A 27,996-nucleotide genomic window follows, 5' to 3' on the forward strand; every position below is an offset into this window, starting at 1 on the left:
CTCTTCAAATGGAGGAGGCATAAAAGTCACGACTGGATGCAAGACGGACAAAATAAAATTCCACGAATGCCTGTCCTGGAGAGTATCGCTCCTACACATGTGCCAGCAACTTGGCTGGCAGAGCTTCATTCAGACAAGACCCTCCTCTTCAGCGTTGCTGCTTTTTGTTCTCCAGGTGCTGTGAAGGCCCTGGGCAGAGAGAAAGGGAGGGAACCTGTAGTGGGAAGAACACCTCAGCAGCCCAACACTGTGGCATTTAATTTTAAAAAGGGGAACTATGCAAAAATGAGGAGGTTAGTTAAATTAAAAGGTACTAAAGTAAAATCCCTGCAGGCTGCAGGGACACTTTTCAAAGACACCATAATAGAGGTCCAACTTAAATGTATACCCCAAATTAAAAAACATAGTAGAAGAACTAAAGAGCCTCCGTGGCTTAACAACCATGTAAAAGAAGCAGTGAGAGATAAAAAGACATCTGTTAAAAAGTGGAAGTCAAATCCTAGTGAGGTAAATAGAAAGGAGCATAAACGCTGCCAAATGAAGTGTAAAAATATAATAAGAAAAGCCAAAAAGGAGTTTGAAGAACAGCCAGCCAAAAACTCCAAAGGTAATAACAAAATGTTTAAGTACATCAGAAGCAGGAAGCCTGCTAAACAACCAGTGGGGTCCCTGGATGATCGAGATACAAAAGGAGCACTTAAAGACGATAAAGTCATTGCAGAGAAACCAAATTAATTCTTTGCTTCAGTCTTCACGGCTGAGGATGTTGGGGAGATTCCCAAACCTGACATGTCCCTTGTAGGTGACAAATCTGAGGACTTGCCACAGATTGAAGTGTCATTAGAGGAGGTTTTGGAATTAATTGACAAGCTTAGCAGTAACAAGTCACCAGGACCAGATGGCATTCACCCAAGAGTTCTGAAAGAACTCAAATGTGAAATTGCGGAACTATTAACTATGGTTTGTAACCTATCCTTTAAATCAGCTTCTGTACCCAATGACTTGAAGATAGCTAATGTAACGCCAATATTTAAAAAGGGCTCTAGAAGCGATCCCAGCAATTACAGACCGGTAAGTCTAACATCAGTACCGGGCAAATTAATTGAAACAATAGTAAAGAATAAAATTGTCAGACACATTGAAGAACATAATTTCTTGGGCAAAAGTCAACATGGTTTCTGTAAAGGGAAATCATGCCTTACTGATCTATTAGGCTGCGTCTAGACTGGCAAGTTTTTCCGCAAAAGCAAATGCTTTTGCGGAAAAACTTCCCAGCTATCTACACTGGCCACTTGAATTTGTGCAAGAACACTGACGATCTAATGTATGATAGTCAGTGTTCTTGCACAAATACAATGCTGCTTCCATTTGGGAAAAAGCCCTCTTGCGCAAATGCTTTTGCGCAAGAGGGCCAGTGTAGATAACTGAGAATCATTTTGCGCAAGAAAGCCCCAATGGCGAAAATGGCGATCGGGTCTTTCTTGCGTAAAACCGTGTCTAGATTGGCACGGACGCTTTTCCGCAAAAAGTGCTTTTGCGCAAAGGCGTCCGTGCCAACCTAGATGCTCTTTTCCGCAAATGCTTTTAGCGGAAAAACTTTTCCATTAAAAGCATTTGCGGAAAATCATGCCAGTCTGGACATAGCCTTACAGTTCTTTGAAGGGGTCAACAAACATGTGGACAAGGGGGATCCACTAGATATAGTATACTTAGATTTCCAGAAAGCCTTTGACAACGTCCCTCTCCAAAGGCCCTTATGTAAATTAAGTTGTAGGATAGTCATAGGATAAGAGGGACGATCCTTTCATGGGCTGAAAACTGGTTAAAAGACAGGAAACAAAGGGCAGGAATAAATGGTAAATTTTCAGAATGGAGAGGTGTAACTAGTGGTGTCCCCCAAGGCTCAGTCCTAGGACCAATCCTATTCAACTTATTCATAAATGATCTGGAGAAAGCGGTAAACAGTGAGGTGGCAAAGTTTGCAGATGACACTAAACTGCTCAAGGTAGTTAAGACCAAAGCAGACTGTGAAGAACTTCAAAAAGATCTCACCAAACTAAGTGATTGGGCAGCAAAATGGCAAATGAAATGTAATGTGGATAAACGTAAAGTAATGCACGTTGGAAAAAATAACCCCAACTATAGCAAGAAGAAGGTGATCAGAGAGGGTGTGGAGCCCCTACTGGATGAGGGCAGTAACATAGTGATAGATAATGTGGGGAAAGCTGAAGTTGTTTTCTTTGCCTCTGTCTTCAAGGTCAGCTCCCAGACTAATGTGCAAAGTGATGCAATATGGGATGAAGGTGGCCAGCCCGTGGTGGGGAAAGAACAGGTTAGGAACTATTTAAAAAAGCTAAACGTACACAAATCCATGGGTCTGGATTTAATGCATCCGAGGGTACTGAGGAAGTTGGCAAATGTCATTGAGGAGCCTTTGGCCATTATCTTTGAAAAGTTGTGGAGATCAGGAGAGATCCCGGATGACTGGAAAAAGGCAAATGTAGTGCCCATCTTTAAGAAAGGGAAGAAGAACAATCCAGGGAACTATAGGCCAGTAAGTCTTACCTCAGTACCTGGAAAAATCCTGGAGGGGATCCTTAAGGAATCCATTTTGAAGCACTTGGAAGAGGGGAAGGTGATCAGGATTAGTCAGCATGGAGTCACGAAGGGCAAGTCGTGCCTGACCAATCTGATTAGCTTCTATGATGAGGTAACTGGCTCTGCGGATGTGGGAAGTCAGTGGATGTGATATACCTTGACTTTAGCAAGGCTTTTGATACGGTCTCCCACAATATTCTTGCCAGCAAGTTAAGGGAGTATGGATTGGATAAATGGAGGGTAAGATGGATAGAAAGCTGGCTGGAAGGTTGGGCCCAGTGGGTAGTGATCAACGGCTCGATGTCAGGTTGGCTGTCGGTTTCTAGCAGAGTGCCCCAAGGTTTGGTTCTAGGACCGGTTTTGTTCAATATCTTTATTAATAACCTGGATGAGGGGGTGGATTGCACCCTCAGCAAGTTTGCAGATGACACTAAGCTGGGGGGAGAGGTAGATACGCTGGAGGGCAGAGATAGGGTCCAGAGTGACTTAGACAAATTGGAGGATTGGGCCACAAGAAATCTGATGAGGTTCAACAAGGACAAGTGCAGAGTCCTGCCCTTGGGACGGAAGAATCCCAAGCATTGGTACAGGCTGGGGACCGACTGGCTAAGTAGCGGTTCTACAGAAAGGGACCTGGGGGTTACAGTGGATGAGAAGCTGGAGATGACTCAACAGGGTGCCCTTGTAACCAAGAAGGCTAATGGCATATTAGGGTGCATTAGGAGGAGCATTGCCAGCAGATCCAGAGATCTTTATTCGGCTCTGGTGAGGCCACATCTGGACTATTGTGTCCAGTTCTGGGCCCCCAATTACAGGAAGGATGTTGATGCATTGGAGAGGATCCAGCGGAGGGCGACCAAGGGGGCTGGAGCATATGACCTATGAGGAGAGGCTGAGGAAGTTGGGTCTATTTAGTCTTCAGAAGTGAAGAGTGAGGGGGGATTTGATAGCAGCCTTCAACTTCCTGTAGTGAGGCTCCAAATAGGATGGAGAGGGGCTGTTCTCAGTAGTGACAGATGGCAGAACAAGGAGCAATGGTCTCAAGTTGTGGTGGGAGAGGTGCAGGTTGGATATTAGGAAAAACTATTTCACTAGGAGGGTGGTGAAGCACTGGAATGGGTTCCCTAGGGAAGTAGTGCAATCTCCAGCCCTAGAGGTGTTTAAGTCTCGGCTTGACAAAGCCCTGGCCGGGTTGATTTAATTGGGATTGGTCCTGCCTTTGTCAGGGGGCTGGACTTGATGGCCTTCTGAGGTCTTTTCCAGCTCTTTGGTTCTATACATATACTATGATGGGGGCTAATTTAGCTACAACTAATCAGGAAAGAGATCTTGGAGTCATCATGGATAGTTCTCTGAAGAGGTCCACGCATTGTGCAGTGGCAGTCAAAAAAGCAAAGAGGATGTTAAGTATCATTAAAAAAGGGCTAGAGAATAAGACAGAGAATATCTTATTGCCCTTATATAAATCCATGGTATGCCCACATCTTGAATACTGTGTACAGATGTGGTCTCCTCATCTCAAAAAAGCTATATTGGCATTAGGAAAGGTTCCAAGAAGGGCAACTAAAATGATGAGGAGTTTGGAACGGGTCCCATATGAGGAAAGATTAAAGAGACTGGGACTTTTCAGCTTGGAAAAGAGACTAAGGGGGGATATGATAGAAGTATATAAAATCATGAGTCAGGTGGAGAAAATGAAGAAGGAAAAGTTATTTACTTGTTCCTGTAGTATAAAGACTAGAGGCCAGCAAATGAAACTAATGGGCAGCATGTTTAAAACAAATAAAAGGAAGTTCTTCTTCACACAGCACATAGTCAATCTGTGGAACTCCTTGCCTGGGGAGGAAGTGAAGGCTAGGACTATAACAGGGTTATAGAACTAGATAAATTCATGGAGGTTAAGTCCATTAATGGATATTAGTATGGGTAAGGAATGGTGTGCCTGGCCTCCCTTTGTCAGAGGGTGGAGATGGATGGCAGGAGAGAGATCGCTTCATCATTACCTGTTCAGCTCACTCCCTCTGGGACATCTGGCATTGGCCACTGTCGGCAGACGGGGTACTGGGCTGGATGGACCTTTGGTCTGACCCAGTCTGGACGTTCTTATGTTCTAACCTTTGGGGAATCTGCCCCTCCTTTTTATGATCCTCACTCTCTTTTTAAGAAGCACCTCCAGCAGTAACCACCAGACTGTGTGGATGGGAACCCTGTGCTATTTCTTTGCTAAGAGGCAGACTTTTTGCCCTTTTCCTGCCAAGGAACAGCCAGGAAGCAGGTGATGGGCACATTAGATTGCTTCCAGCCCCAATGGACCAGTCACTTACCCTAGATCTCACAATAGAGACACCTGTAGCCAATCCTGTAACGTACTAACAAAAGGCTTATTAATTAGGAATAGGAAATCAGAGTTATTGACCAGTAAAAGCAAGCCAACATACCAGTCCTAGAACACTAGAACTGGAAAGCGCCTGGAGAGGTCATTGAGTCCAGTCCCCTGCCCTCACGGCAGGACCAAGCCCTGTCTAGACCATCCCTGATAGACTTCTGTCTAACTTGGTCTTAAATATCTTCAGAGATGGGGATTCCACAACCTCCCTGGGCAATTTATTCTAGTGTTTAACCACCCTGACAGGAAGTTTTTCCTAATGTGCAACCTAAACCTCCCTGGCTGCTTGTCCTCTCCTCAGGGGCCAAGGAGAACAATTTCCCCCTTCTCCTTGTGACACCCCTTAGGTCCTTGAAAAGCCCCTCGAGTCCCCCCTCAGCCTTCTCCTTGCAAACTAAACAAGCCCGGTTCAGCCTCCCCCCGGCTCGTGTTCTCTCGACGGCTCATCGCGTGGCTCTGCCCTGGACCCTCTGCAGCGCCTCCACCTCCTGCCTGGAGCGCGGCTCCGCCTGAGGCCCCGCAGCGACTCCCCGGCCCTGCCCCCGGAGCCAGGGCGCTTTCCCACGAGTGTCCCCTGTTGCCCCCGTGTCGCTTCGACCCGCTGGGCGGGCGGAGCCCTCAGGAGCATCCAGAGCAGCCCCGGCCCGGCCCCCTGAACCGACCGGCCAGGGCTGGAGAGTCCCCCCCCCCCCCGGGACCCCCCGCTGCAAGGTGACCCCCCCGGGACCCCCTCCCCCCGCTGCAAAGTGACCCCCCGGGACCCCCCGCTGCAAGGTGACCCCCCCGGGACCCCCCCCCCCGCTGCAAGGTGACCCCCCCGGGACCCCCCGCTGCAAAGTGCCCCCCCGGGACCCCCCCCCCCGCTGCAAGGTGACCCCCCCGGGACCCCCCGCTGCAAGGTGACCCCCCCGGGACCCCCTCCCCCCGCTGCAAAGTGACCCCCCGGGACCCCCTCCCCCCGCTGCAAAGTGACCCCCCCGGGACCCCCCGCTGCAAGGTGACCCCCCCGGGACCCCCTCCCCCCGCTGCAAGGTGCCCCCCCGGGACCCCCCGCTGTGCTGCGGGCTGACCGAGCCCCGCCCCGGGCCCCGCCCCCCGCGCGGTGCATGCCGGGCGGGCGGCGGGGGGAGCCGCCATGGCGCGGGGCGGGCCGGGGCTGCGGGGCGCGGGGCTGGCGCTGGCGCTGCTGGGCCTGGCCTGGCTGCTGCTGCGGGGCCTGGGCGCGGGCGCGGCGCTGCTGGGCGCGGCGGGGGCCTGGGGCGCGATGCGGGCCGGGCCGGGGGCCTCGCGCCGGATCGGGCCCCGCGCCACCCACAGGGCGCCGGGCAACGGGACCCCGCTCGGCGCGCGCAGCCCCGGCAGGTGAGAGCCCCCCCGGACCCCCCGGACCCCCACCGGGTACCCCCCTCACCTTCCCCGGGGCCCCCCCACCCGGGACCCCCACCGGGTACCCCCACCGGGTACCCCCCTCATCCCCCCGGGTACCCCCCCGGGTACCCCCCCCGGCCGGCCTCGCGGTAAGAGAGACCCCCGGGTACCCCCTCACCTCCCCCGGGACCCCCCTTCGCCCCCCGGGGCCCCCCCACCCGGGACCCCCCCGGGACCCCCCTCACCCCCTGGGACCCCCCTACCCCCGGGGCCACCCCCGGCCCCCTCTCCCCCCCCAGCTGGCTGCGGTAAGAGCAATCCCCTCAAGACCCTCCTCCCCCCGTCCGGCCGCGCGGTGAGTGATTCCCTGGGCCCCCCCACTGCCCCGCCCCCGACACCGCCGGGCCCCCCTCAGCCCCAGGTCCCCCTCCGCACTGGACCCACCACCCTGCCAGGTCCCCCTCACCCCCAGGTCTCCAGCCCCCGGACCCTCCCTCATCCCCCTGTGCCCCTGGGTCCCTCGCTCCCAGACCACCACTCGCTGTCCCTGGGCTCCCACCCGCAGATTCTCTCCCCCCTCCCTTCCCGGGTCCCCCGAAACGCCCCTCACCGCCCACGGCCCCTCCCCTCCTCACCTCACCACCCTGCCAATCCTCCTGGACTCCCCTACCGATCCCCTCCCTGAGTCCCCCCCACCTCACCACCCCCTAGGATCCCTTGTCCTCTCAGTCCCCCCTCACCTCACCAGTCCCCCCTCACATCATTGACCGATCCCGGTCCCCATCACCTCGCCTGGCCACGCAGTAAGTGTGACCCCTTCCGGTCCTCCCTCACCCTCCTTCACCATACCCTGCTCTGCCTGGCCGTGGGGTAAGAGCGACGCCCCACCCGTCTGGCCCAACACCCCGCTCCCCTCAGCCCCACCCTGCCTGGCCTGAAACAGGGTACGAGCAACACCTCAGCCCTTCCCAGTCCCAACCCCCAGCACCCCTCTCACTGTCTATCATCTCGCTTGGCCAAGGGGTAAGAGTGACACCCCCTGTTCCACCCTCCTCAGTCTCCAGCCCTTCCCAGTCCCAAGAGCAGAACAACCTGTCTCCCTATCCTGACCCATTTCCCCACCCTGCTGCCTCACCTTGGGGTAAGAGCACTTTGCCACATTCACCCCAACCCTCCCTCCCATTCTCCTGCCCCCCCCCGCCCACTGCCTTGCCTTTGCTTAACGACTGGACTGACAGTTCCCAGCCCTCTCCCACCCCACTCATCTAGCCTTAATCTACCCCCTTGCCTTTGAGTAAAAACCAGTCTGCCCCCTCACCTCTAGCTGCTCTCCCCCCCCCCCCCCCCCCGCCAGCTTCCTAGCCTGACACCAACCACTTCTTTTTTCAGTAAAGACAGGCCAAGTCCTTCCCATCCTTAGAGCCCTACATGGACACATAATTTGTGTTGGCACCTGTTGAAAGTGCGCCTGGGTAGCCACATGAACATCCATGGATAGTAGCACGTTTTGAAGGGCCCTAGATACGAAATACGTATCTGCATCCGCTTCCATGTCCACGCAAATGAGCTGTGGGTTTGCCCTCTGCCGATGCGGATAAAAACAGCTAGCCGAGGATTGGCATCCTCCTCCCCACAGCCTTTCCATTCCTCCGGAGGCATCTTCTGCGGATAAGGACAGGACTGAGTCCCCCCGCAGCCCTGCTCTGGAGGCAGCTCCCTCCCACCCAACTAAACCCCTCACCTCCAACCCAATTCATGCAGTTTCCTTGCCATTAGCTAGTCCCACTCCTTCAAATAAGGGCAAAATGTCGCCACTGCTTTTGGCCTAATCCCCACTCAGGCAGCTCTCTCCATTATCTTCCTGCCCTTTCTGTCCCACCCTGCCCCTGTAACCCAGCCCCCTATGCAGGAGACAGCCTTCTTCCCTGGCCCTGCTACCCCAGCTCCTGGTGAACAGCCCCCTCCTCATTCCCACTGCCCCCGCCACCCCGCTGCTGTTGGTACACCACCTCCTCCAACACAGCCTCACTTTGAAGCTTGCGGGGAGGAAGGCTCCCTGCTTTGGTGGGTTCTGGAGCTGGGTCTCTCCAAGTGCTTTCCAGGAGCTCTGACAGTGCTAACTTGGGCAGAGCTTCCTGCTGTCAGGTCTGGGGAATGCAGGCAAGTAGTGGAGAGCTGGCAGTAGGGTGTGTGAGGCTCTCTCCTGCAGCTGGGAGAGGAAGTTCCCCTCTTGGTAGGCATTCTCCATAGGGCACTGTGGGGCTTCTGCTGTTTAAAGGCCTGTAAACCAGACAAGTGCCTCAGCAATCAACTGGGTCGGGAGCGAGGGGTAGAGCGCTGCGGGGGAAGGAGCGCGCTTGCGTGAAACCCGGAGGGTTAACCGATGAGCCCAGGCTTGTTGGTTAACCGTTTGAATGAATACACGGCCACATCCCTGTTTTGCAGTGGCCCCTCTCCAGTTAGTTCAAGCAGGAGACTAGTAAAGAGGTTGCAATCTGGAGTTCAGAGCTGCATGCCTCTGTGTCTCTGCTAACCCAGAGTCGCTGCCTCGTGATGTTTCACTTGATTCTCTATCAAATACGCTGCAGGGGCACTCTCCAGAATAGCTTAGTGAGTGTTGATGCTGCCACATGCTGATAGTTCCAGGGATGTGATTCCTACTGTTTGCCCCTTATTCTGAACGGGGAAATAGACCAGATGGATTTAACGGCACTAACATCTCTTCTACAAAGAATGTCGTGTTCCAAGGGCAGTTCTCCTCTGGAGGAGGGGGTCACAGAGGGTCATTGAAAGATTAAAAATGGAGGTGCCCATCACCTAGGCCTTGTCCGTATGCAGCAAGGGCACCTTGTGTTAGTACGTCTCTGACAAGGATACTGCTCTTACCAAGATTGTCCTGGCCCATATAGCTATGATTTTGTGCTCATTGGCGTTTGCAAGAGGAGGGTTACTAGCCTTAGTGCCCAAACCAGATTCTGAGCTCTCCACCACCCTTTGCTCCCCTAAATTCGCCTTGAAGCTGACACAGGAATTGTTTCCTTGCTGTGTGGAGATGTGCCTGCCGCCAGTGTTCAGAGGAAGCTGCATTTTGGCGAGGCTGCGTGTGGCAAACGTATAGTTCTGGTCACTTCCGGATTGTTGGGGACATGTGCTGTTTGCACGGACTAAAGCAGAAATTAGCTTGTTGGATCTGTCTAGTTTTTCATTGCAGCTGCATGGGCACAAACCTGTTTGACCCTTTGCGCTGTGCGGAGTGTCTTGTGATTAGCAACAGGGGTGTTACTTGGCCCTACTCACTGGATTTTCTCTGCAGGGACCACCTGACTCCAACTCGCTTTGTGCTGACACCTCGCCGTCGGTATCCAATCCAGCAGGCCCAGTACGCTTCCCTGGGGACCTTGCCCACAGTGTGTCTCGACGGCTATCAGAGGAAAAGCGTGCTGTCTGCTCGCAACTCCCACATGGTGCACAGCCCGGTGACCGTGAAGATCGCGCGGCCAGACAGCAACCTGTCCCGCTCTCCGCTGTGAGTACAGCTTAATCAGAGGCCCTTCAGCATGCCACAGCATACGTGGTACCCGCCTGCAGCCAGTGCTCACAAACACACCTCTGTCTTCTCACAGAGTGTTGTGCAGAGTAGTGTCTCTTGCGGAGGCTGGGTGCACTTGTGTGTCACTTCGCGCTGCGTGGAGCCCTGTCAGGCCTCCCCTTCCTTAGCAGCAGGTGGAGAGTAGCCTGCTTGGGTTCTTCACTCTGCCTTTTGATCTCCTGCGGCACTCTACCCGGAGGGGAGCTCATGGCCCTGGAGGGGCCTGTTAACCCCCATCTCCAGCATCGCTTTCATGCCATGGAAAGGATTGTGAGGTCACAAGCTAGTCCTGAAGCTTCATCGGAGATGCTGCCCAGATTATTTCTCTTCCTTGGGGGAGGGGGAGGGAGAGGGAGAGGGCATCTTCATCTGGGCTGGGCTGTTGGGGCTGGGGGCACAGGTGGACTCAGCACATGCAGCACCGCTAATGGAGAGTAGGCGGGTGCCTGTGTCCCTTAACTCATGCCTTCATGTTGCAGCTTGGAGCAGCTGAGCTTGCCAGTGGCCTTGTCGTGCAGTAGCACCCTGGACCCCTGTGCGAAGGAGACCGTGCTGAGTGCACTCAAGGACAGCAGGAAGAGGGCTGTGGAGGAGGAGCAGGATCAGAGTTTCCCCAGTGGTCAGGAGAGCAAAAGGAGGTAATAAGCTAGAGGGCCAGGGTGTGTCTGCTGTGAACATGGGCAGGGCTCGACAAATCCGTTTATCTACTTGCCCGTGGCGAGTAGATGTCAGCCGGTCACCCTGTTCGCCTGCGGTGCGCGCATGCGTGGTGTGGGGCTGGCGCATGCGTGGTGTGGGGCTGGTGCATGCGTGGTGTGGGGCTGGTGCATGCGTGGTGTGGGGCTGGCGCATGCGTGGTGTGGGGCTGGTGCATGCGTGGTGTGGGGCTGGTGCATGCGTGGTGCGGGGCTGGCGCATGCGTGGTGCGGGGCTGGCGCATGCGTGGTGCGGGGCTGGCGCATGCGTGGTGCGGGGCTGGCGCATGCGTGGTGCGGGGCTGGTGCATGCGTGGTGCGGGGCTGGTGCATGCGTGGTGCGGGGCTGGCGCATGCGTGGTGCGGGGCTGGCGCATGCGTGGTGCGGGGCTGGTGCATGCGTGGTGCGGGGCTGGCGCATGCGTGGTGCGGGGCTGGTGCATGCGTGGTGCGGGGCTGGCGCATGCGTGGTGCGGGGCTGGTGCATGCGTGGTGTGGGGCTGGTGCATGCGTGGTGCGGGGCTGGCAAGTGGATTTCGCCGCCGTTTGGCAAGCCCTGAACACGGGAGCCTTTCCAGTGTGGCCAGTAGCCGGAAACAGAACTTGGTCAGCTGCTCAGGTGCTCACATGGAAGTTAATAAACTAGACTTAAACATAACCACCCTTCCCCCTCATTCTCTTCACCACATCTCGCTTGCATATTATTTTTATCATAAACTAGCCAGTTCTCTAACCTCAGCCTTTAGAGAGAAATGAGAGCAGCCAGATGGGGTCAGGCTAAAGGTCCATGCATGCCACGGTCCTGTCTGCTTACAGTGGCCAATGCAGGTGCCCTGGAGGGAGTGAACAGAACAGGCAATCATTGAGGAAGGAGCAATCCATTTTTCACACACAGTGGCTGTGTCTAGACTGGCCACTTTTTCCGGAAAAGCGTCAAACTTGCCAGCTGTCTACACTGGCTGCTTGAATTTCCACAAAAGCACTGACGATCTCATGTAAGATTGTCAATGCTTTTGCGGAAATACTATGCTGCTCCCGTTCGGGCAAAAGTCTTTTTCCGAAAAACTTTTGTGCAAAAGGGCCAGTGTAGACAGCAGAGATTTGTTTTCCGCAAAAAAGCCCCGATCACAAAAATGGCGATCAGGGCTTTTTTGCGGAAAAGCGCGTCTAGATTGGCCACATACGCTTTTTCACAAAAAGTGCTTTTGCGGAAAAGTGTCCTGCCAATCTAGACGCGCTTTTCTGAAAATGCTTTTAATGGAAAACTTTTCCGTTAAAAGCATTTCCGGAAAATCATGCCAGTCTACACGTAGCCAGTGGGAAGCAGCTGTCTAGGGAGGAGTCCTGCAGAAATGGATCATAGAACCATAGAATACTAGGACTGGAAGGGACCTCGAGAGGTCATCTTGTCCAATCCCCTGCCCTCACGGCAGGTCCAAGCACTGTCTAGACCATCCCTGATAGACATTTATCTAACCTGCTCTTAAATATCTCCAGACATGGAGATTCCACAACCTCCCTGGGCAATTTATTCCAGTGTTTGACCACCCTGACAGGTAGGAAGTTTTTCCCAATGTCCAACCTAAAACCTCCCTTGCTGCAGTTTAAGCCCATTGCTTCTTGTTCTATCCTCAGAGGCCAGGAAGAACAATTTTTCTCCCTCCTCCTTGTGACACCCTTTAAGATACCTGAAAACTTCTCTCATGTCCCCTCTCAATCTTCTCTTTTCCAAACTAAACAAGCTCAATTCTTTCAGTCTTCCTTAAGAGGTCATGTTCTCTAGACCTTTCCTCATTCTTGTTGCTCTTCTCTGAACCCTCTCCAATTTTTCCACATCTTTCTTGAAATGTGGTGTCCAGAACTGGACACAATACTCCCAACTGAGGCCTAATCAGCGCAGAGTAGAGCGGAAGAATGACTTCTTGTGTCTTGCTCACAACACACCTGTTAATGCGTCCGAGAATCATGTTTGCTTTTTTTGCAACAGTGTCACACTGTTGACTCATATTTAGCTTGTGGTCCACTATAACCCCATGATCCCTTTCTGCAGGACTCCTTCCTAGGCAGTCGCTTCTCATTCTGCATGTGTGAAACGGATTGTTCCTTCCTAAGTGGAGCACTTTGCATTTGTCCTTATTAAACTTCATCCTGTTTACCTCAGACCATTTCTCCAATTTGTCCAGATCATTTTGAATTAGGACCCTACCCTCCAGAGCAGTCGCAACCCCTCCCAGCTTGGTATCATCTGCAAACTTAATAAGCGTACACTCTATGCCAGTATCTAAATCATTGATGAAGATATTGAACAGAACCGGTCCTAAAACAGTCCCCTGTGGAACCCCACTTGTTATACCTTTCCAGGGGGATTGTTAACTGTTAATAACTACTCTCTGAGAACAGTTATCCAGCCAGTTTATGCACCCTGTCTAAGTTGTATTTGTATTTGTCTAGTTTATTGATAAGAATATCATGCAAGACCGTATCAAACGCCTTACTAAAGTCTAGGTATACCATGTCCACCGCTTCTCCCCTATCCACAAGACTCGTTATCCTATCAAAGAAAGTGATCAGATTGGTTTGACATGATTTGTTCTTTACAAATTCATGCTGGCTGTTCCTTGTCACCTTATTATCTTCCAAGTGTTTGCAGATGGATTCCTTAATTACTTGCTCCATCTGGGGGTTAAATGGGTTTTTTCTCCTCAGTCGGGGGCCAGGTCAGTGAGGGTTTGTGGGTTTTTTGTTTCTCACTTGTGTGACACCCCCCCCACCCCCAGCTGATTTTTTCCCATGCATCAGTGGTCCCTAATCCAAAACCAGTTTCCCCACCCCGGTCTAGGTGGTGCGTGTTCCTGCGATGGGGGCAGGGGACTGGACTGGATGATCTCTCCAAGTGCCTTCCAGTTCTAGAATTCTGTGATTCTAAGTGATCCATTCCCTGTGTCTCTTTCCCAGCCCCTGACAAACAGGCCAGGGACCCCATCCTGGCCAAAAGCCATCGATGGACCTAACCTCCATAAATCTATCTAGCTCTGTTTGAACCCTATTCTAATCCTGGTCTTCAATCGACCGTGCTGTGTGAAGAAATACTGCCTTTGGTTTGTTTTAAAGCTGCTAGCTATTGACTTCTTTTGGTGACCCCTAGTTCTTGGGGTACATGTGTCTTCAATTTCTCGTGTAAAACAAAACACAGCAATTTAAAAGATCCATTGAGACCTCCTTCATAACTCTTTCAATAAAAGGAACACAAATTTTTCCTTCAAGAAATGGTGAAAAAAATGCTTCCCAGTTCCCATTCCAGTGTCTTTCCCCAGGATTTTAGGAAGGAGTGGGATGCAGATCAGTGGATGCCGTTCTCTTTCTGGGGGAGTCCTCTTGCACCTGCTTAGCACTGTTGTGCTGTCCTCTTTTCTGCCTGTCCCTTTCTGTATGTGACGGTTGAATTGGTCTGTTGCTCCCTGTGTCTGCCCCTTGCTTGCCAGGAGCCCGCATGCTGCTTGTGGTGGGGAAATCCACTAGGGCTGGATTAGATGCGCTTGCAAGTTAATTGAGTGCTAGGGAGTCAGAGAGGAGACACTTGGGCTGACGCGATGCTGAGTCTGTCGTCCTGTCTGCTGCTGCTGGGCCCGCTGTTAGATGTCCGTTTGAGAGCCCAGATGAGCCGCGTTCAGGGAGCAACCAGCTGCGTTCCCCACTGCTGCAGCGCGCTTCCACTGGGTGCTGGGGTGGCTCATGCAGTTGTCTTCTCCCGTTGCTCTTTGTACTTCCTGGACGAGTGGATGCCTGGGCCACCTCCCACGCTCTGGGTGGGGTGGGACATGGGGGATAACTTCAGTGCTACAGAGAACAGTACAGGGTCAGCATGGATGTGGACACTCGGTTCTCCTTTCTGACACTGCCTCCCAATCCCCACTGGTGTCGAGTGCCCGGCCGCGTCACGCTCACCGCCTCCCCCAATCCCCACTGGTGTCGAGTGCCCGGCCGCGTCACGCTCACGGCCTCCCCCAATCCCCACTGGTGTCGAGTGCCCGGCCGCGTCACGCTCACGGCCTCCCCCAAATCCCCACTGGTGTCGAGTGCTCGGCCGCGTCACGCTCACGGCCTCCCCCAATCCCCACTGGTGTCGAGTGCCCGGCCGCGTCACGCTCACGGCCTCCCCCAATCCCCACTGGGGTCGAGTGCCCGGCCGCATTACGCTCACCGCCTCCCCCAATCCCCACTGGTGTCGAGTGCCCGGCTGTGTCGGTCACAATTTCACAGCAGCGAGTGTGAACAGGTTCGGTAGGCAGCCAGGCTCACTGTTGTGACTCGTGTTGTGGGCCAAACAGCGCTTGTGTCAGTTATGTCAGCTTAGCACCAACATCCCAGAGGCACCTTTGTGCTGCCAGCTGGCATATGAGCAGCCTCCAGGGCATGTCTGCGCTAGTGGAAGATCGACCGGTTCTTAAGGGAAGCAGGTGGGAGCAGTTGCTCCTGTCGGCGTCCCGCTGTGTGGACAGTACAGAAATGCTATTACTCTCATTAACATAGCTGGTTTATTAGGTGATGAGCTTTCGTGGGCCAGACCCACTTCCTCAGATCAAATAGTGGAAGAAAATTGTCACAACCATATATCACAACCAATTTTCACCTCTAATATCATTAGCTCGCAGACATTTACCTCCCCCCCTAATCCCACTTCTGTTCTGAAATTTGATTTGTCCTTTTCATATGTGTTCACTTTTTTTAAATTGTATCCTTTGGTATATATGGTTGAGACAATTTTCTTCCACTATTTGATCTGAGGAAGTGGGTCTGGCCCACGAAAGCTCATCACCTAATAAACCATCTTGTTAGTCTTTAAAGTGCTACATAGTCCTGTTTTTTGTTTCAGCTACACCAGATTAACACGGCTACATTTCTATCACTAACATAGCTGGAGTTGTGTGTCTTATTTTGACCTTCCACTGTAGTGGAGAGCAGGCCCTAGTGTGGCTAGCACTTGAGACAAATGCACTCAAGCTCCGCAGTAGAGCTAACAATTCAGTAGAGATGACAATTCTGTTTCCAAGCAACTTCCAAGGTTTTGAAATTTGTTTTCATTCCACGTTGGAACAAAAACTAAAAATGAAAGCAGGGTTCTGCCAGTGTGTGACTGTCCGATGAAAGGGTGGGCGAGGTTTGTCTGCTCATACGTCTGCACTAGGTGGGGGTACCGCAGTTCTGGGTTCCAGAGAGCGTTTTCCAGTGCAGAGTGCTGGATTGTGCTGGTCCGTCTGCGCTCTGAGAATTGCCTTGTGTCTCTTTTGCAGGCGCCATGACAGCAGTGGCAGTGGGCAGTCTGCATTTGAGCCCCTGGTCGCCAATGGAGCCCCAGCATCTCTGGTTCCCAAGTAAGTGGCTGTCAACCTGGGAAGGGGCTGGCCAGTCAAGTGGAGGCCAGAGGGACCTGGCTTGAGAAGAGGCACCCTGGAATGAGGATGGAGGCATGTAATTAGAACTAGGCCAAACTTGTTTTTGATGAATAGTAAATTAATTGAAAAACACTTTTCAGGGCACCAAAATCGTGTGAGAATTCAAGTTAAATTCAGTGAATAGTTTCAGCCTGGAAAAATGGAAAATTCTGAAACCCTAAAGGTGTTTTTAAAAAATAGTTATCTCCCTACACAGAACACCAAGTGCGAAACACCTGAGAACAAAACGTTTTGTGCAAAATCAGATACAAAAAACCAAGTGAGCTGATACTCTTGTGTTTCCTCATCAACACTAAAAAAGCTTTGGCTCAAGTCAGAACAAACTTTTTTTTGGTTCAGCTCCCAATCTGAAAACTCAACGACTGTCTTAGCTCCAGATCTGACAGTCTCTCCCTTTTCACTAGGCCAGGCACATTGAAAAGGGCGCTCGCTTCCCAGTGCCTAGATGATTGCTTGAGCAAGAGATCGCGCACTTCTTCCATCAGCTCCATGAACAACATACATGCTGGTGGGATTCCCAGCTCCATCCGCAATGCTATCGCCAGCTCCTACAGCTCCACCCGGGGACTGTCGAAGGTAGGATGCAGCATTTCCAGTAAAGCACCTGGAATTGACGGGGAGACAGCGGTTTGGGGTGGCGTGGCCCTACGAGGGGAAGGCAGCATTGCCAGTTGCTTGGCAATAAACAAGTAATTTCTGACCAGCTTCATTCAGCACAAATATCTTCAGCAAAACTTCTCAGGCAAAATGTAAACCGTCGCCACTGCCTGTCCTCAGCGTGCGCCCCGGGAGACAGTGCTGTGCTATCCTCCAGCATGGACTGATGCCAAGGGGTAGCAGGGAACTGAGCCTCCTCCAACCGACCAGAACAGATACTTAGTTTCAGTTGCTTGGTGCTCAGTTTGGATTGTTCTAGGTAAAACCGAACATAAAATCAGAACCATTCTCCTGTCCTGCCACCTCCTTTCAGGCTGCATTTGGCCAGTGTGCGAGTCCAGCATTTTCAACTTTGAGCTAGGTTCTTAGGCAGCTGCTAGGCAACAAAACATGCTGCTGAAATGGCTCCTTTCTCCTCAGACAGGACTAAAATTGCTGATGCAGCATAAGAGCAGATCACTGAACGTTACTAGCTAGCAGCCTGTCCTTGCGTGTGCTTAACTGCCACTCTTCTGCCATCTTCCTCTTGGACCTCCTTATCTCCTGAGCCAGAGGGCACCCTGGTTAGGTGCTTTAGGGCATCAAACCTGCTTCACCTTTCTAAAATTGATCCAGGGAAAACCCCACCTGGAGTGTTGCATGCAGTTCTGATTGCCCCATGCTAAAAAATAGATTTGAGAGGGGCCCAGAGAAGGGCAACAGAAATGATCAGGGGTATGAATCAGCTTCTATCTGAGGAGAGAGTGAAAAGCCTGGGGCTCTTCAGCTTGGAAAAGATGGTGTGTAAGGGGGTCTGACACAGTGAATAGTGTGGCAGGAGGGGAGAAGGAAGTGTAATGTACCTGTTCCCGTTACACAAGCACCACGGCTCGCCCAATAGGCAGCAGGTTTAAAACGAACAGAAATCTTTCTTCACGCAACGCACAGTCAGTGTGTGAAGGCCAAAGCAATGGCTGGATCCAGAAAGGAATTAGGTAAGTTCCTGGCGGATGGGTCTGTGGAGGCTGTAAGCGGATGGCCGGGTGGAACCCCATGCTGCCCGTGTTCGTAGGCTCCATTTGCCAGAAGCAGCAGCGGATGAATCGCGTGCTAATTGCTGTGCGCTGCCCAGTCCCTCTCCTGAGTTCGGCGCTGGCCTCTGTGGGAAGACAGGCTAGCAGGACCATTGCTCCGGCTCCCTCTGGCCATTCCTGTGGGAAGGGCTCCTGGGTTGGGTCCTGGCTGAACTGTGCCACTTTCAATAGGAAAACGCTGCAGCCCCCGAGGTCGGCTTGACATAGCTTGTGCTTTGTGCTGATGGGTCCAGGGTGTGTCTATACCAGTGAAACCTGCAGCGGGCCCTTGCCGCATACTTGCTCCCAGGGCTCAAGCCAAGGGACTGCTTGGTGTAGGCATTTGTCTGCCTGGAGACCAGGCCCTGGACCCTGCAAGGAGGAGGGGCCCCCGAGGTCTGGTTGCAGACCAAGCCCGAATGTCTACACCACAGTGCAACAGCCCTGTGAGCCCGCGTCAGCTGGCACAGGCCAGCCGTGCTGTCTGATTGCGGCATAGACCTGTCTTAAGCCTCTAGTCTCTTCGCCAGTCAGACCGTGGCAGGTTTGTCACGCAAGGGAGCAGTACGGTCTGCGTGGCTGGTCGGGAGCAGAGGGCATTTGCCTCTCAGCGGGAATTACCGTTCAATGGCCTTTCTCTCTGGGTTCCAGCTCTGGAAGAGGAGCGGCCCGAGTGCTTCCCCTCTCTCCAGTCCGGCATCTTCCCGCTCTCAGACACCAGAGAGGCCCAGCAAGAAAGCCAGGTAAGCAAACTGCTTCCAGTTCAGTGCCGCTCGCCTGCGTTGCTGATTCAGCATACGTAGACGCTGGGGAGATAGCTCCAGCAGTAGCCTGTGTGCAGGCTCCGGTCTCTGGATGGGAAGGGTGACGCACGTCCAGTGGGGCTGCCAAGGCTCTTCTCTCTCCCTGAGCCTCAAGCTCTGTGTAATCTGCCCATCGTGGGATGCTCCAGCCATCTCGAGTCCCCAGCAGTCTGGCTAAATCCGCTCTCCCTTGTCTTCCTGCTCCCAGCCTGGTGCAGGCGAAGGCAGCATTGCCCCTGCTCTGTCCGTCAGCGCCCTGCCTCTCCTGCGGCTGACACGAGTTCAGATGTTGCATGCACCCTGCTGCTTTTGGCCATTTCCTTGGCCGGATCGGTCACATGGTGCCATTTCGTTAACCACTTCTCACTGTTGCTCTAAGCCCCATCATCACACCTGTCCATGCAGAGGTGCCTCTCCGTTACCAGCCTCCTGCCTTGGTGCTTCGGCCCTCCCGGCGAGGTGTGCGTCTGCAGTTTGCACGGGTGGCCCATCAGTCAGAAAAATGTTGACAGGCCATGTTCCCAGACCATTCCCGCGGAGTGTTTGGGTCTAAAGCAAAGGGACTCTCAGGCCCGCAGGCCATGGGCCCCTCGGGGCCGTTCTGAGGTTAGCTTTGCCTCTGCCAAGTGCTGGAGGGTCTGTGTGCAGTTCTCCCTTTGCTGACCCAGGTGAGGCGCATGAACGCTCAGGCAGCGTGAGGCTGTTTGCGCTAGAGGCGGGGCTGTGGCCGAGGCGCGGGTCTTACCACCGATGTCAATTTTGCTGGTAGCTTTCAAGATTCTCACTCTTGACTCTCCTGGAATTGTCCTGTCCCTCCGAGAAGAGGTGAGTCGCTTTGGACTGGGCCTAACAGGCTTTCTCCTGTCTCTGCAGGGAGGGGGATCTTCACTGGTCCAGCACATCTACCCCTGTAAAATCTGACAAGGAGCTGCAGACAGAAAAGGGTGAGTGGGCACGGAGTCTGGCTTGCAGAGCCACCGGGGCGCCTGCTTGGGTGGGCCTTGTGAAGGAAAGGCTGCTGGAGAGTAAGTAGGGATGGGGAGGTGTCTCACCAAGGTCCACGCTGGGGATGTTAAGGACTAGTCGACTATCCGATAACCAAATGCTTATCAGATAGGTGACAGGATAGTCGACTAGTCGCTTCTCCCCCCCACCCCCCGCGTCTGTCTGAAAGAGGCAGCAAGGGCGGGGGGAAGAGGGGGATACTTCAAAGCAGCAGTGCCGCACAGAGCCCAGCGTCTCAGTGCAGTGCTGCCGCTTTGACATGCCACCTTGGCGAGCCGGGGATCAGCTGGGGACTCCCCAGCTGCCCCTGGACTCCACATGGCACTGCCCCTTCGAAACACCGCAGCGGCGTTTCAAAGGGGCAGCGCCGCCCTCTCAACTAATCAAATAGTTGATGCAAAAATGCGCCGACTATTCGATTAGTCAGCTACGTGCTACTTAACATCCTTTGTCTGCACTGAGTAATGGTAGGCCCTTGCCAGTTCCCCTGTCCGGCTTCCCCGGGCTGAACGGGCGATATGAACTAGAGCAAGGCCCCTTTGCGGCGTGGGGAGTGGAGCCATTCGCATGGCGCTTCCCGAATGGGCTCTTCAGCGGGACAGAGCCAAGGTCCCTGCTGCCTGGGCATCTTTGCACAAGCTGCCACCTCTGTGCAGGAAACCCTGGGGCCTGTCCCCCGCTTGGCCCACTGTCTGGTTCTGCTCCGGGGTGTGGCCCCTCCTCCCCCCGACAGGAAGTGAAGGCGCCGGTAAGCAAGTTCCTGAGGCAGGGGGTGCGCAGTGACCCCGCCTCCCGCGGGAGCCTAGTGCGAGCTGCTCCTCTCATTCCAGCTGTGGAGACCCCTGCGCGGAAGAAGCAGAGTTCCTTGCCCTCGCCGTCCCCATCAGGGAGCAGCGGGAAACGCAAGCGGAAGATCCAGCTGCTTTCTTCTCGCCGAGGGGACCAGCTTACCCTGGTGCGTGGCCTCTGCGGAGCTCCGCCTGGGGGCCTCGGCCGTGCTGCGGGTCCTCCTGGCCCAGCTGCCTAGGGTGGGCGCACCTGCCCCTTTGTGGGATGGGAGTGAAGCCCCGCCCAGCTCCTGGTGTCTGAGGAGCTGCCCACAATGCTCTGGCCTCGTGCGCCCCCAGGCCGTGGGCCAAACGGGAGCAGGGATTTGAGTGGCAGGCTCTGTCTCTTGGGCTCTGCATGCCGCCTCAAGCAGACACTAAGCTCCTGCGTCCTTCCCTCGGCAGCCCCCGCCACCCCAGCTGGGCTATGCTGTCACCGCAGAGGACGTGGCTGCGGAAAAGAAGGCAGCGCTGCAGTGGTTCAACAAGGTGTTGGAGGAGAAGACAGGTAGGGGCTCCGCGTGGCCTCCCCCGTTCTGGAGGGGCGGCTGCTGGGTACTTGCTGTGAGCTGGAACCTGGAGCAGACACACAAGCCAGAAGAGACCATCGTGCTTAAGGACACGAGTCGGTGGGTTTTACGCCCTGAGGGGGCGCGGCGCAGGGCAGGACGTGGCGTGAGCTCTGCCCTGGGCGTCTGAATTATTGCTTCTTGACCACGTCCTGCCTGTGACTTTCACCCTGACGCACTTGCAACCGTCATTAGTCGTCTGGTGTCACCTGCGTCACTCAGGCCGCAGAGCAGCACCATGCGAGTTGTCATGCCCAGGAAGGCTGCCTTTCCCGGGGCCAGCGAGCTCTGCCTCTCCAGAGCCCGGGGAGAGCTCCAGACATGACCCCACCCCCAGACCTGGGACTCTCCCCACATGCATCCTCTGGATTGTGGACGGGGCTGAAGCTCTCAGACCCGTTCAGGAGTGTGGGTGGGCTGCTAACGTCGCTGCCCCGCACGCTGGGAGGCCGTGCTAAGAGCAACATGCTCTTCTCTAGAGAGCGCTAAGCGGGTGGGTTTTTCCTGCTCCCCAGCAGTAGATGCCACCCCAAGCCCTGCTGCAGAACCCACCGCTGGAGCCAGGCCTCTGCCGCTCACCATGCCGTCTCCTGGGCCCACTGCTGTGGCATCGGCCTCCATGGTCGCCGGCCCTGGCTCCCTGCTGGAGAGCCTGGCGAAGATGCAGAGCAGCCAGAGCGCGCTCGTGCCTGCAGGTTAGTGACCCAGCTGGAGCGAGGAGGGACGGGGAGACATGGCCTCCGGTCACTGGCCAGTCCAAGCTTGGCAGGGCCTGTCCCTGGGGTAGTAGAGCTAAGGCCAAGGCCTGAACTAAAGTAGTAGCCAAGCTTTGCAATACAAACAAAGTGAGAAGTCGGGCTCTGCCTGCTGGCCAGCTCCGAGCCTGGCACAGCCAGGGTGCCGTTGCAGAAGCCACACGCCGGGGTGCGAGCGTTCCAGGAGGCCGGGATCAGGACCCCTTGGCCCATTCCCCCGCAGGTAACGTCCCAGCCTGCCTGCGGATAAGGGCCGGGTGGCAGCACAATGAGCTGAAGGTGTTTGCTCAGCCAGAGGGGCGGCTTGTGCCGTCCGGGGCGCCGTGTCTGGCCAGCCGAGGCGGAACCGAAACGTCCTGCCGCGGGCTGGATGCGCTAGTATGGCAGTGGGCCTTGATCTGGGGGCTAGGACCGGGCTTTGCTGACGGTGAGTCTGGCTGGGCGCACTCGTGCTCTTGTGGCTGGTGGGCGGCTGGCCGGAGCACTCCTGTCTGCAGAACCGGGGCGGTGCCAGGGACCGCACACGGCCAGACACCTAACGTGACCACAGCTGACTGCAGGAAATCCCCCAGGCCTCCGCCACATGATCCTGGGGATGCCAGGAGGGCTCTAGCTTGGTGGCTCGTCTTGGCTCTGCCTGGGGCTGGGTTTTGCTCCAGGTAAGGCCTGGGGGCAGCTTGAGCCTCCTCCCCCAGCCCAGCTCATCGACTTGGCCACACCAAGTTCCTCTGCAAACGATTTTCCCTCTTCCACAGATCCGGCTGGGGCTGCAGTGACATCTCCGCTGCCTCTGCCGACCTCCCCCGGCGTGTTGGGATCAGGGCCCCTGCCCACTGCTGGATCGGACTCCAAGCCTGCGCCGGCGCTGAACTTCCCTGCTCCCTCCGCTGCTGCTCAGCCCCTTGGCGGTGCGAGCAGCCTGCCGACTCCTGCGTCCTGTGAGCTGGGCCAGACCCCCAGCAAGCCACCCTCCCCCCCGAAGCCCAGCGTTCTCTTTGGGGCGCTGAGCGCCCCGCCCGCCAGCCAGCCAGGGCCTGCAGCCGCATCCGCCGCCCCCCTGTTCAAACCGATCTTCGGTGCCCTGCCGAAGAGCGAAAGCGGGACGAGCTCTGCAAGCGGCAGCTCCACGGCAGGCGCAGTGTCTGCTGGCCCAGCGCCTGCCTCAACTGCTCCGTCCGCTGCCGCCAGCACCACGTTCAAGCCTGTCTTTGGGAACCTAGCCGCGCCCGCGGCCCCTTTGGCAACAGCTGCTCCCTTCACATTCAAGCAGGCATCTCAGCCAGCGCCAGCCACTGATCCGACAGCATCTTCCGCTACGGACACCCCCTCCGTCTTCGCCGGCCTTCCCAGCACCCTGAGCGCCGCTGGCTCGGGCACAAAGCCCGCCTTCAGCTTTGGCTTCGGCGTGCCGCTTGCTGCCAGCGCACCCAGCAGCACGACAGCCGCTGCTTCCACCTCCGCCGGCACCGCCCAGCTCTTCCTGTTCGCAGCCCCTCCAAACCCAGGCCCCAGCCCCGCAGCAAGCCTCACGCCCGCTGCTCCTGCCTTCCAGTTCGGTAAGCCTGCCCCCGGCGCCGCCCCCGCCCCCACCGCTCCAGCAGGCTCCACCTTCAGCACAGCGCACCTGAGCGCCGCACAGGCTGCTCCCAGCACCACCACCGGCTTCAGTCTCTTTGGGAGCACAAATCTGACCTCTTCTACCCCACCTAGCACCAGTCAGGCAACGCTGGCCTTTGGGGCCTTTGGAGCGAAGGCAAAACCGCCCCCTCCATACCCCGGGGTAGCTGCCCAGCCTGTGTTTGCCCCTGGCACCCCGGAGAGCCACCAGCCCACCAGCAAACCTGCCGCTGGCCCAGCGAGCTTTAGTACCCCTGCATTTGGTTTTGGGGCCTCTGTAGCCCAGTCTGCAGCACAGCCGGCCTTTGGGAACAGCTCCCAGCCAGGTTTCGGGGGGACCAATAGCCAGGGTTCCTTTGGGCCCACCAGCGCCCAGCCAGCGTTTGGAGGCACGACGGCCGTCTTCTCCTTTGGAACAGCCACCACTTCAACCACCGCAAGCTTTGGCTCCAACCCCCAGCCCACCAAGAGCAGCACCGGCAGCTTGGTGTTCGGGGGGCCCTCCCTCTCTCCGTTCACCTTTGGGGCACCCTCCCAGCAGAGCCCAGGAGCTAGTGCCTTTGGCATCCCGACGCCCGCCCTGAGCGGGGCCGCTCCCGCTGCTCCCTTCGGTTTTGGGGCTGGACAGAACAGCTCGGCAAACACAGCAGCCCCCTTCGGCTCTTCCTTGACACAGGCCTCGGGCGTCCAGAGCGCCCCCTTCGCCTTCACTGTGCCTGGCCCTGCCGACAGCAAGCCTGCCTTTGGAGGTAAGGTCCTGACTCGGGCGGGGGCGGGATGCTCAGCCCCACGTGGGTTGAAGGCTGGAGCTGGCGTGGGGGGGGGGCGGGAGGCTCGAGTGGCTCTAGGCCGTGACCTTGTGCTTTCATTCTCCATTCCTGATGCCCCCTCTGCCGGGGCCAGTCCTGGGCCACGAGAACCCTAGAGGGCTCCAACGAGCCTCTGTGTAGCCCAGTGTCCCTGGACAGGGCTCACTCCAGCGCCCAGTCGCGGGTCAGGGCTGCTGCTCTGCTGGGTGCGCTCCAGTAGCCCGAGCTGTACACGGGCCCGTGTCCCAGGCGGCAAGGCCTCACCGGGCTGACTCATCCGCTCCGTCCCCCGGGCTCGGCGTGCACAGGGGCCAGGAAATGGGAAGGGGAGGCTAGAAACCTGGGGCTTGGAGGACTGCCCTTGCCTCTGTCTGCTGGGAAGCCAGGTGGGGCTGTTCCAGCCCTTCCGGAGGGATCGGTTCTCACCTTCCTCCCCCGGCTGAGCTGTAACCCTGAGAGCAGGAGCTTCCCCTAGGTGCAGGGTCCCATCCTGCTGCTCTAACCCCGGCTGACAGGTGTGTGGCTTCCAGGAACTCCCACGCCCGCCTTCGGGCAGAGCACGCCGGCCCCAGGAGCAGGGCCTGGCGGGAGCAGCAGCCTTACTTTCGGGGCTCCCGGCACTCCTGGACCGGGCTTCGGAGGAGCAAGGCCTCCATTTGGTAAGAGACTTTCTTCAGGGCTTCCTCTTCCCCACGGCTGGGCTGCAGCTCGGGCTCTGCCTTCAGAGAGGCTCCCGTCTGTGGGCCAGTCCTGGAGGACACCCCTGCCCGCCTGCTCCCTCGCACAGTGGGGGGTGGTGGCAGAACGTCTGGGTGCTTGGGGAAGGGGAGCAGGCCTCGGGAGCGCTGGCGTGCACTCGGTGCGCAGCCGCCTACAGTGGGGGGTGTCTCCTCCCTCCCTGCGCTGTAGGTTCGTGCCGTCTGGCAGTGGCCGTGGCTCATCCAGTCTCTCTTGCCTCTAGGACCGTCAGCACCTGCGTTTTCTATCGGGGCAGGATCCAAGAGTGGGCCCCGGCAGCGGCTGCAGGCACGAAGGCAGCACCCCCGCAAAAAGTAGCTCTTGGGTCCTCTGTGGACTTGAATTCTGGCCCAGCCACAGGGGCCAAGGCTGCAGCGTGGAAAGGAACCTTTCGGCAGGGCAGGTCCTCCCAAGAGCTGGCCCCTTGGGTTGGAGACCGTCGGGTGCCGGGATACCCAAGCCCTTCATACTTGAACAGCACCACAGCGGAGAGGATGTTCTCTGTACATAGCAGCAGCTTCCTTTCCTCACGTGTGCTCCAGGGCTCGTGTGTAACATTCTCCCATTGCCGCCTCAGTGGCTCACGTGCCCCCTCCCCGCCACGGCCTGTGTGGGGGGCGTGGGAGCTGGCCGGGGCCAGCCTGTGCGCATCTTCCCTGTCTGCCCCAACAGCAGCTCCTGCTCTGCTTCTGCCCCTGCTGAGTCCCTGGGGAGCCCCTTTCACCTGCCTGGGGGCATCTGTGCTGGCTCCAGGGGCACAGTGACCTTGGGGGAGCCGTGCCAGCGCTGGCCCAGGCTCTGTGCATTGGAGAGTAACTCTTGGGCGCCAGGCAGACTCCTGCCGTGCAGCTAGTGACAGGCTGGGAGCTCCCAGGCAGACCAGAGCTGCCTGTTGCTGGGGAACCTCCCATCTGCCCCCAGGAGGGTGGTGCCTTTGGGGCGTTCTGCCAGGCCGTGATGAGCAGAGCCCCTGCCCTGTTGCGTTCCTTCCCTTGCGTTTTCTCCTGCGCCTGGCTCCGCTCTGCCTGTTGGGGGTTCGCTCATTGAATCGAGTTTGGAGGAAGCTCTGGCCCGTGTGAGTGGCGGCATGTTGGCAATGCCGGATTTGCCTGCTGCCAGTAGCCCCCTTGTGTGGCTGCTCGTGCTGAGTGATGGGGTGACTGTGAGAACGGCTGGCGGGGGGGCCACAGGGGCTGGATGGTGTTTCTAGGTCCCATTCTGGCAGCTTCTTCACTTTCATGCCCTGCTCCAAGTCGGGCTTCTCTCCCCTGCCTGCCCATGAGCTTGTTCCACCCTGCAACCTCGCCTCCTTTTGGCACCATCCCCCGCATGCACGCTGCTTCCTGCCCCCTTTCACAGCTGTCTAGCTGCTCCTCCCTTGTCCGCTCCCAGGGGCCCACTGTGGGGTGCCTTTTGGGGTTGTCTCTGGCCAGGGAGTCCCTGCGGTGCTCACTGGGAGGATGGCTTGTGCCTCTTCGGGAGAGGGGGTGATGCCCTAACGGCCCAGGCCTGTGCCCCCTCCTCCCCACATTCCAAGAGTGGTTCCAGCTGCCAGATCTTTTTACTATTCAGAAGTGTGAGTGTGTCTGCAGACCCCTAAATTAACAGATATTTAAACATTTTTTTAAGAGAATAAAAATTTATTTTTATATTTAAGCTAAATTGCCTTTGAATTCCTTCAAGCTTGGTTCCCTGAGGGGGCCAACACTTCAAAGCTGTCGAGTAGGATTTAGTTCCTTCTGGGGAGGAGAAAGCGGCCGCAGGCAGCTCTCTGACCCGGTCCTCGGGGCATTCTCCTCTCCAGACAGCTCGATGTTACATGAAACGTATGGAATTTCATTGTGCGGTGAATGTAGATGTGACTAAACTGTCAGTTTTGCTTGAGACTGAGGCTCAGCTCCCACCCTCGGGGGAGCTGGGTGTTGTGGGGTTTTTCTACCAGGAACAATGAGTCTCTCGCCTGGGGAGGCAGGACTTGGGCGGAAAGTCTCTGGGCTTAGCCCCTGGGAAGTGGCTTCCTTTACAGTGTACGGTCCCCCCTGCCTTTGCTGGGCTGTAGCGGCCGGGTGCCGAGGGTACCACTGCTGTGGCTAAGCTCCACGAAGGGTCCTGTGCTGCCACTAGCATTGGCCCTTGTGAACAGTTTGGCTGACGGCACAGGAATGTACCTGGGGTTTGAAAAGTCAGGCAAAGGGGCTTTGCTCTTCTGCGCTGCCTGCAGACCCTGCCTGAGTTGGGTGCTGTGCTCAGAGGGGCTGGAGTTTCCCAAATCCACTGTGAACTGGAGCAGTTTGTGGCTCTTGGGGGCGTCAGCCTTTGAGCAAGTCTTTGCTCGCTGGCCTAGCTTTTCCTAGCCAGAAGAGAGCAGGCAGGGGTGGGATTAGCTGCTGGCAGGCCTGCTCAGATAGGACTGTATTCCTGAGGGACCTGGCTGGGTTCACTCAGTTAACTGGAGCAGCTTCAGGTTATCTCCTCTGCCAGCACATTGTGCCCAACCTGCCCTGTACCCTGGCAGTGGCATGGAGCGTGCTGCCAGGCTAACCGGTTGTGTGGTGGGATGAGCAGGGCCCAGGGCAGGGCTGGCCTGTTTCTAAGACTAGTGCAGTGCACCCTGGAACAACCACGTTCAGAATCTGCCGCTCTGCCTGAAGGTGGCTTCTGTGAAAAAACCAGCATGGAAGGAAGAGGGTGGGAGGTTGAGCCAGCCTGGAGCATTGCCCTGGCCTCGTGCACGGGGAGTTGGGGTTGGTAACTGGCCCTTTCCCTAGGCCTGAGTCATCCCCTCCCATTCCCTGCAGAGACTAGAACCTACCAAAGGCCCAGGCTACTGCTCTAAAGGAGCCCACCTGCCTCTTGCACAGAGACCTTCCGCTGCCCTGTCCCCTGCCACAGGCTGGGACCCGGGAGTGGCTGCGGTACATGAAGGGGGGAGGGGTGCACTGGGTTTTTTAATTAATGAAAACTTCGATCATTCCTCATGCAATTGGGGGGGGGGGGGGGGGGGGGGAGTTCGTGTGAATGTGCAACTTTTCCTTGCTTCTGTCATTGATTTAAAATAAAACCAGAACTCGCTTC

General features: G+C 56.2%; 1 protein-coding gene and 1 long non-coding RNA gene across 4 annotated transcripts; one reads left to right on the forward strand and one right to left on the reverse strand.

The window, feature by feature from the left end:
- Positions 1–52: 52 nt before the first annotated feature.
- Positions 53–9,785, reverse strand: LOC142819283 (uncharacterized). Its single transcript, XR_012897132.2, has 3 exons — positions 9,650–9,785; positions 7,806–8,014; positions 53–189 (listed from the first exon to the last, which is right to left on the reverse strand). It is a non-coding gene; the product is annotated as an uncharacterized LOC142819283 (long non-coding RNA).
- On the forward strand, positions 6,098–27,996 carry POM121C (POM121 transmembrane nucleoporin C). Of its 3 annotated transcripts, none has more exons than XM_075905017.2 (13): positions 6,098–6,346; positions 9,666–9,878; positions 10,421–10,579; positions 15,928–16,008; positions 16,494–16,665; positions 18,450–18,541; positions 19,475–19,545; positions 20,437–20,561; positions 20,839–20,941; positions 21,518–21,697; positions 22,513–24,123; positions 24,699–24,842; positions 25,145–27,996. In XM_075905017.2, the coding sequence occupies exons 1-13, from the start codon at positions 6,120–6,122 to the stop codon at positions 25,237–25,239; spliced, it is 3,273 nt and encodes a 1,090-aa protein (XP_075761132.2). In that variant the 5' UTR covers positions 6,098–6,119; the 3' UTR covers positions 25,240–27,996. The 3 variants fall into 3 exon arrangements, with proteins under 3 accessions (XP_075761132.2, XP_075761134.2, XP_075761133.2); XM_075905019.2 differs by having other exon boundaries at positions 24,714–24,842; XM_075905018.2 differs by having other exon boundaries at positions 21,521–21,697.

This window comes from Pelodiscus sinensis, chromosome 21, assembly GCF_052426305.1.
Source record: "Pelodiscus sinensis isolate ZL-2025 chromosome 21, ASM5242630v1, whole genome shotgun sequence".
Lineage (NCBI taxonomy): Eukaryota > Metazoa > Chordata > Testudines > Trionychidae > Pelodiscus > Pelodiscus sinensis.

Excerpts from the sequence above, each read along its gene's own strand:
- POM121C (XM_075905017.2), top strand. The coding sequence starts at position 6,120 with ATGGCGCGGGGCGGGCCGGGGCTGCGGGGCGCGGGGCTGGCGCTGGCG. Across the intron at positions 21,698-22,512 it reads GAGCGCGCTCGTGCCTGCAG|ATCCGGCTGGGGCTGCAGTG; the intron begins GTTAGTGACCCA and ends CCTCTTCCACAG. Across the intron at positions 24,843-25,144 it reads AGGAGCAAGGCCTCCATTTG|GACCGTCAGCACCTGCGTTT; the intron begins GTAAGAGACTTT and ends TCTTGCCTCTAG.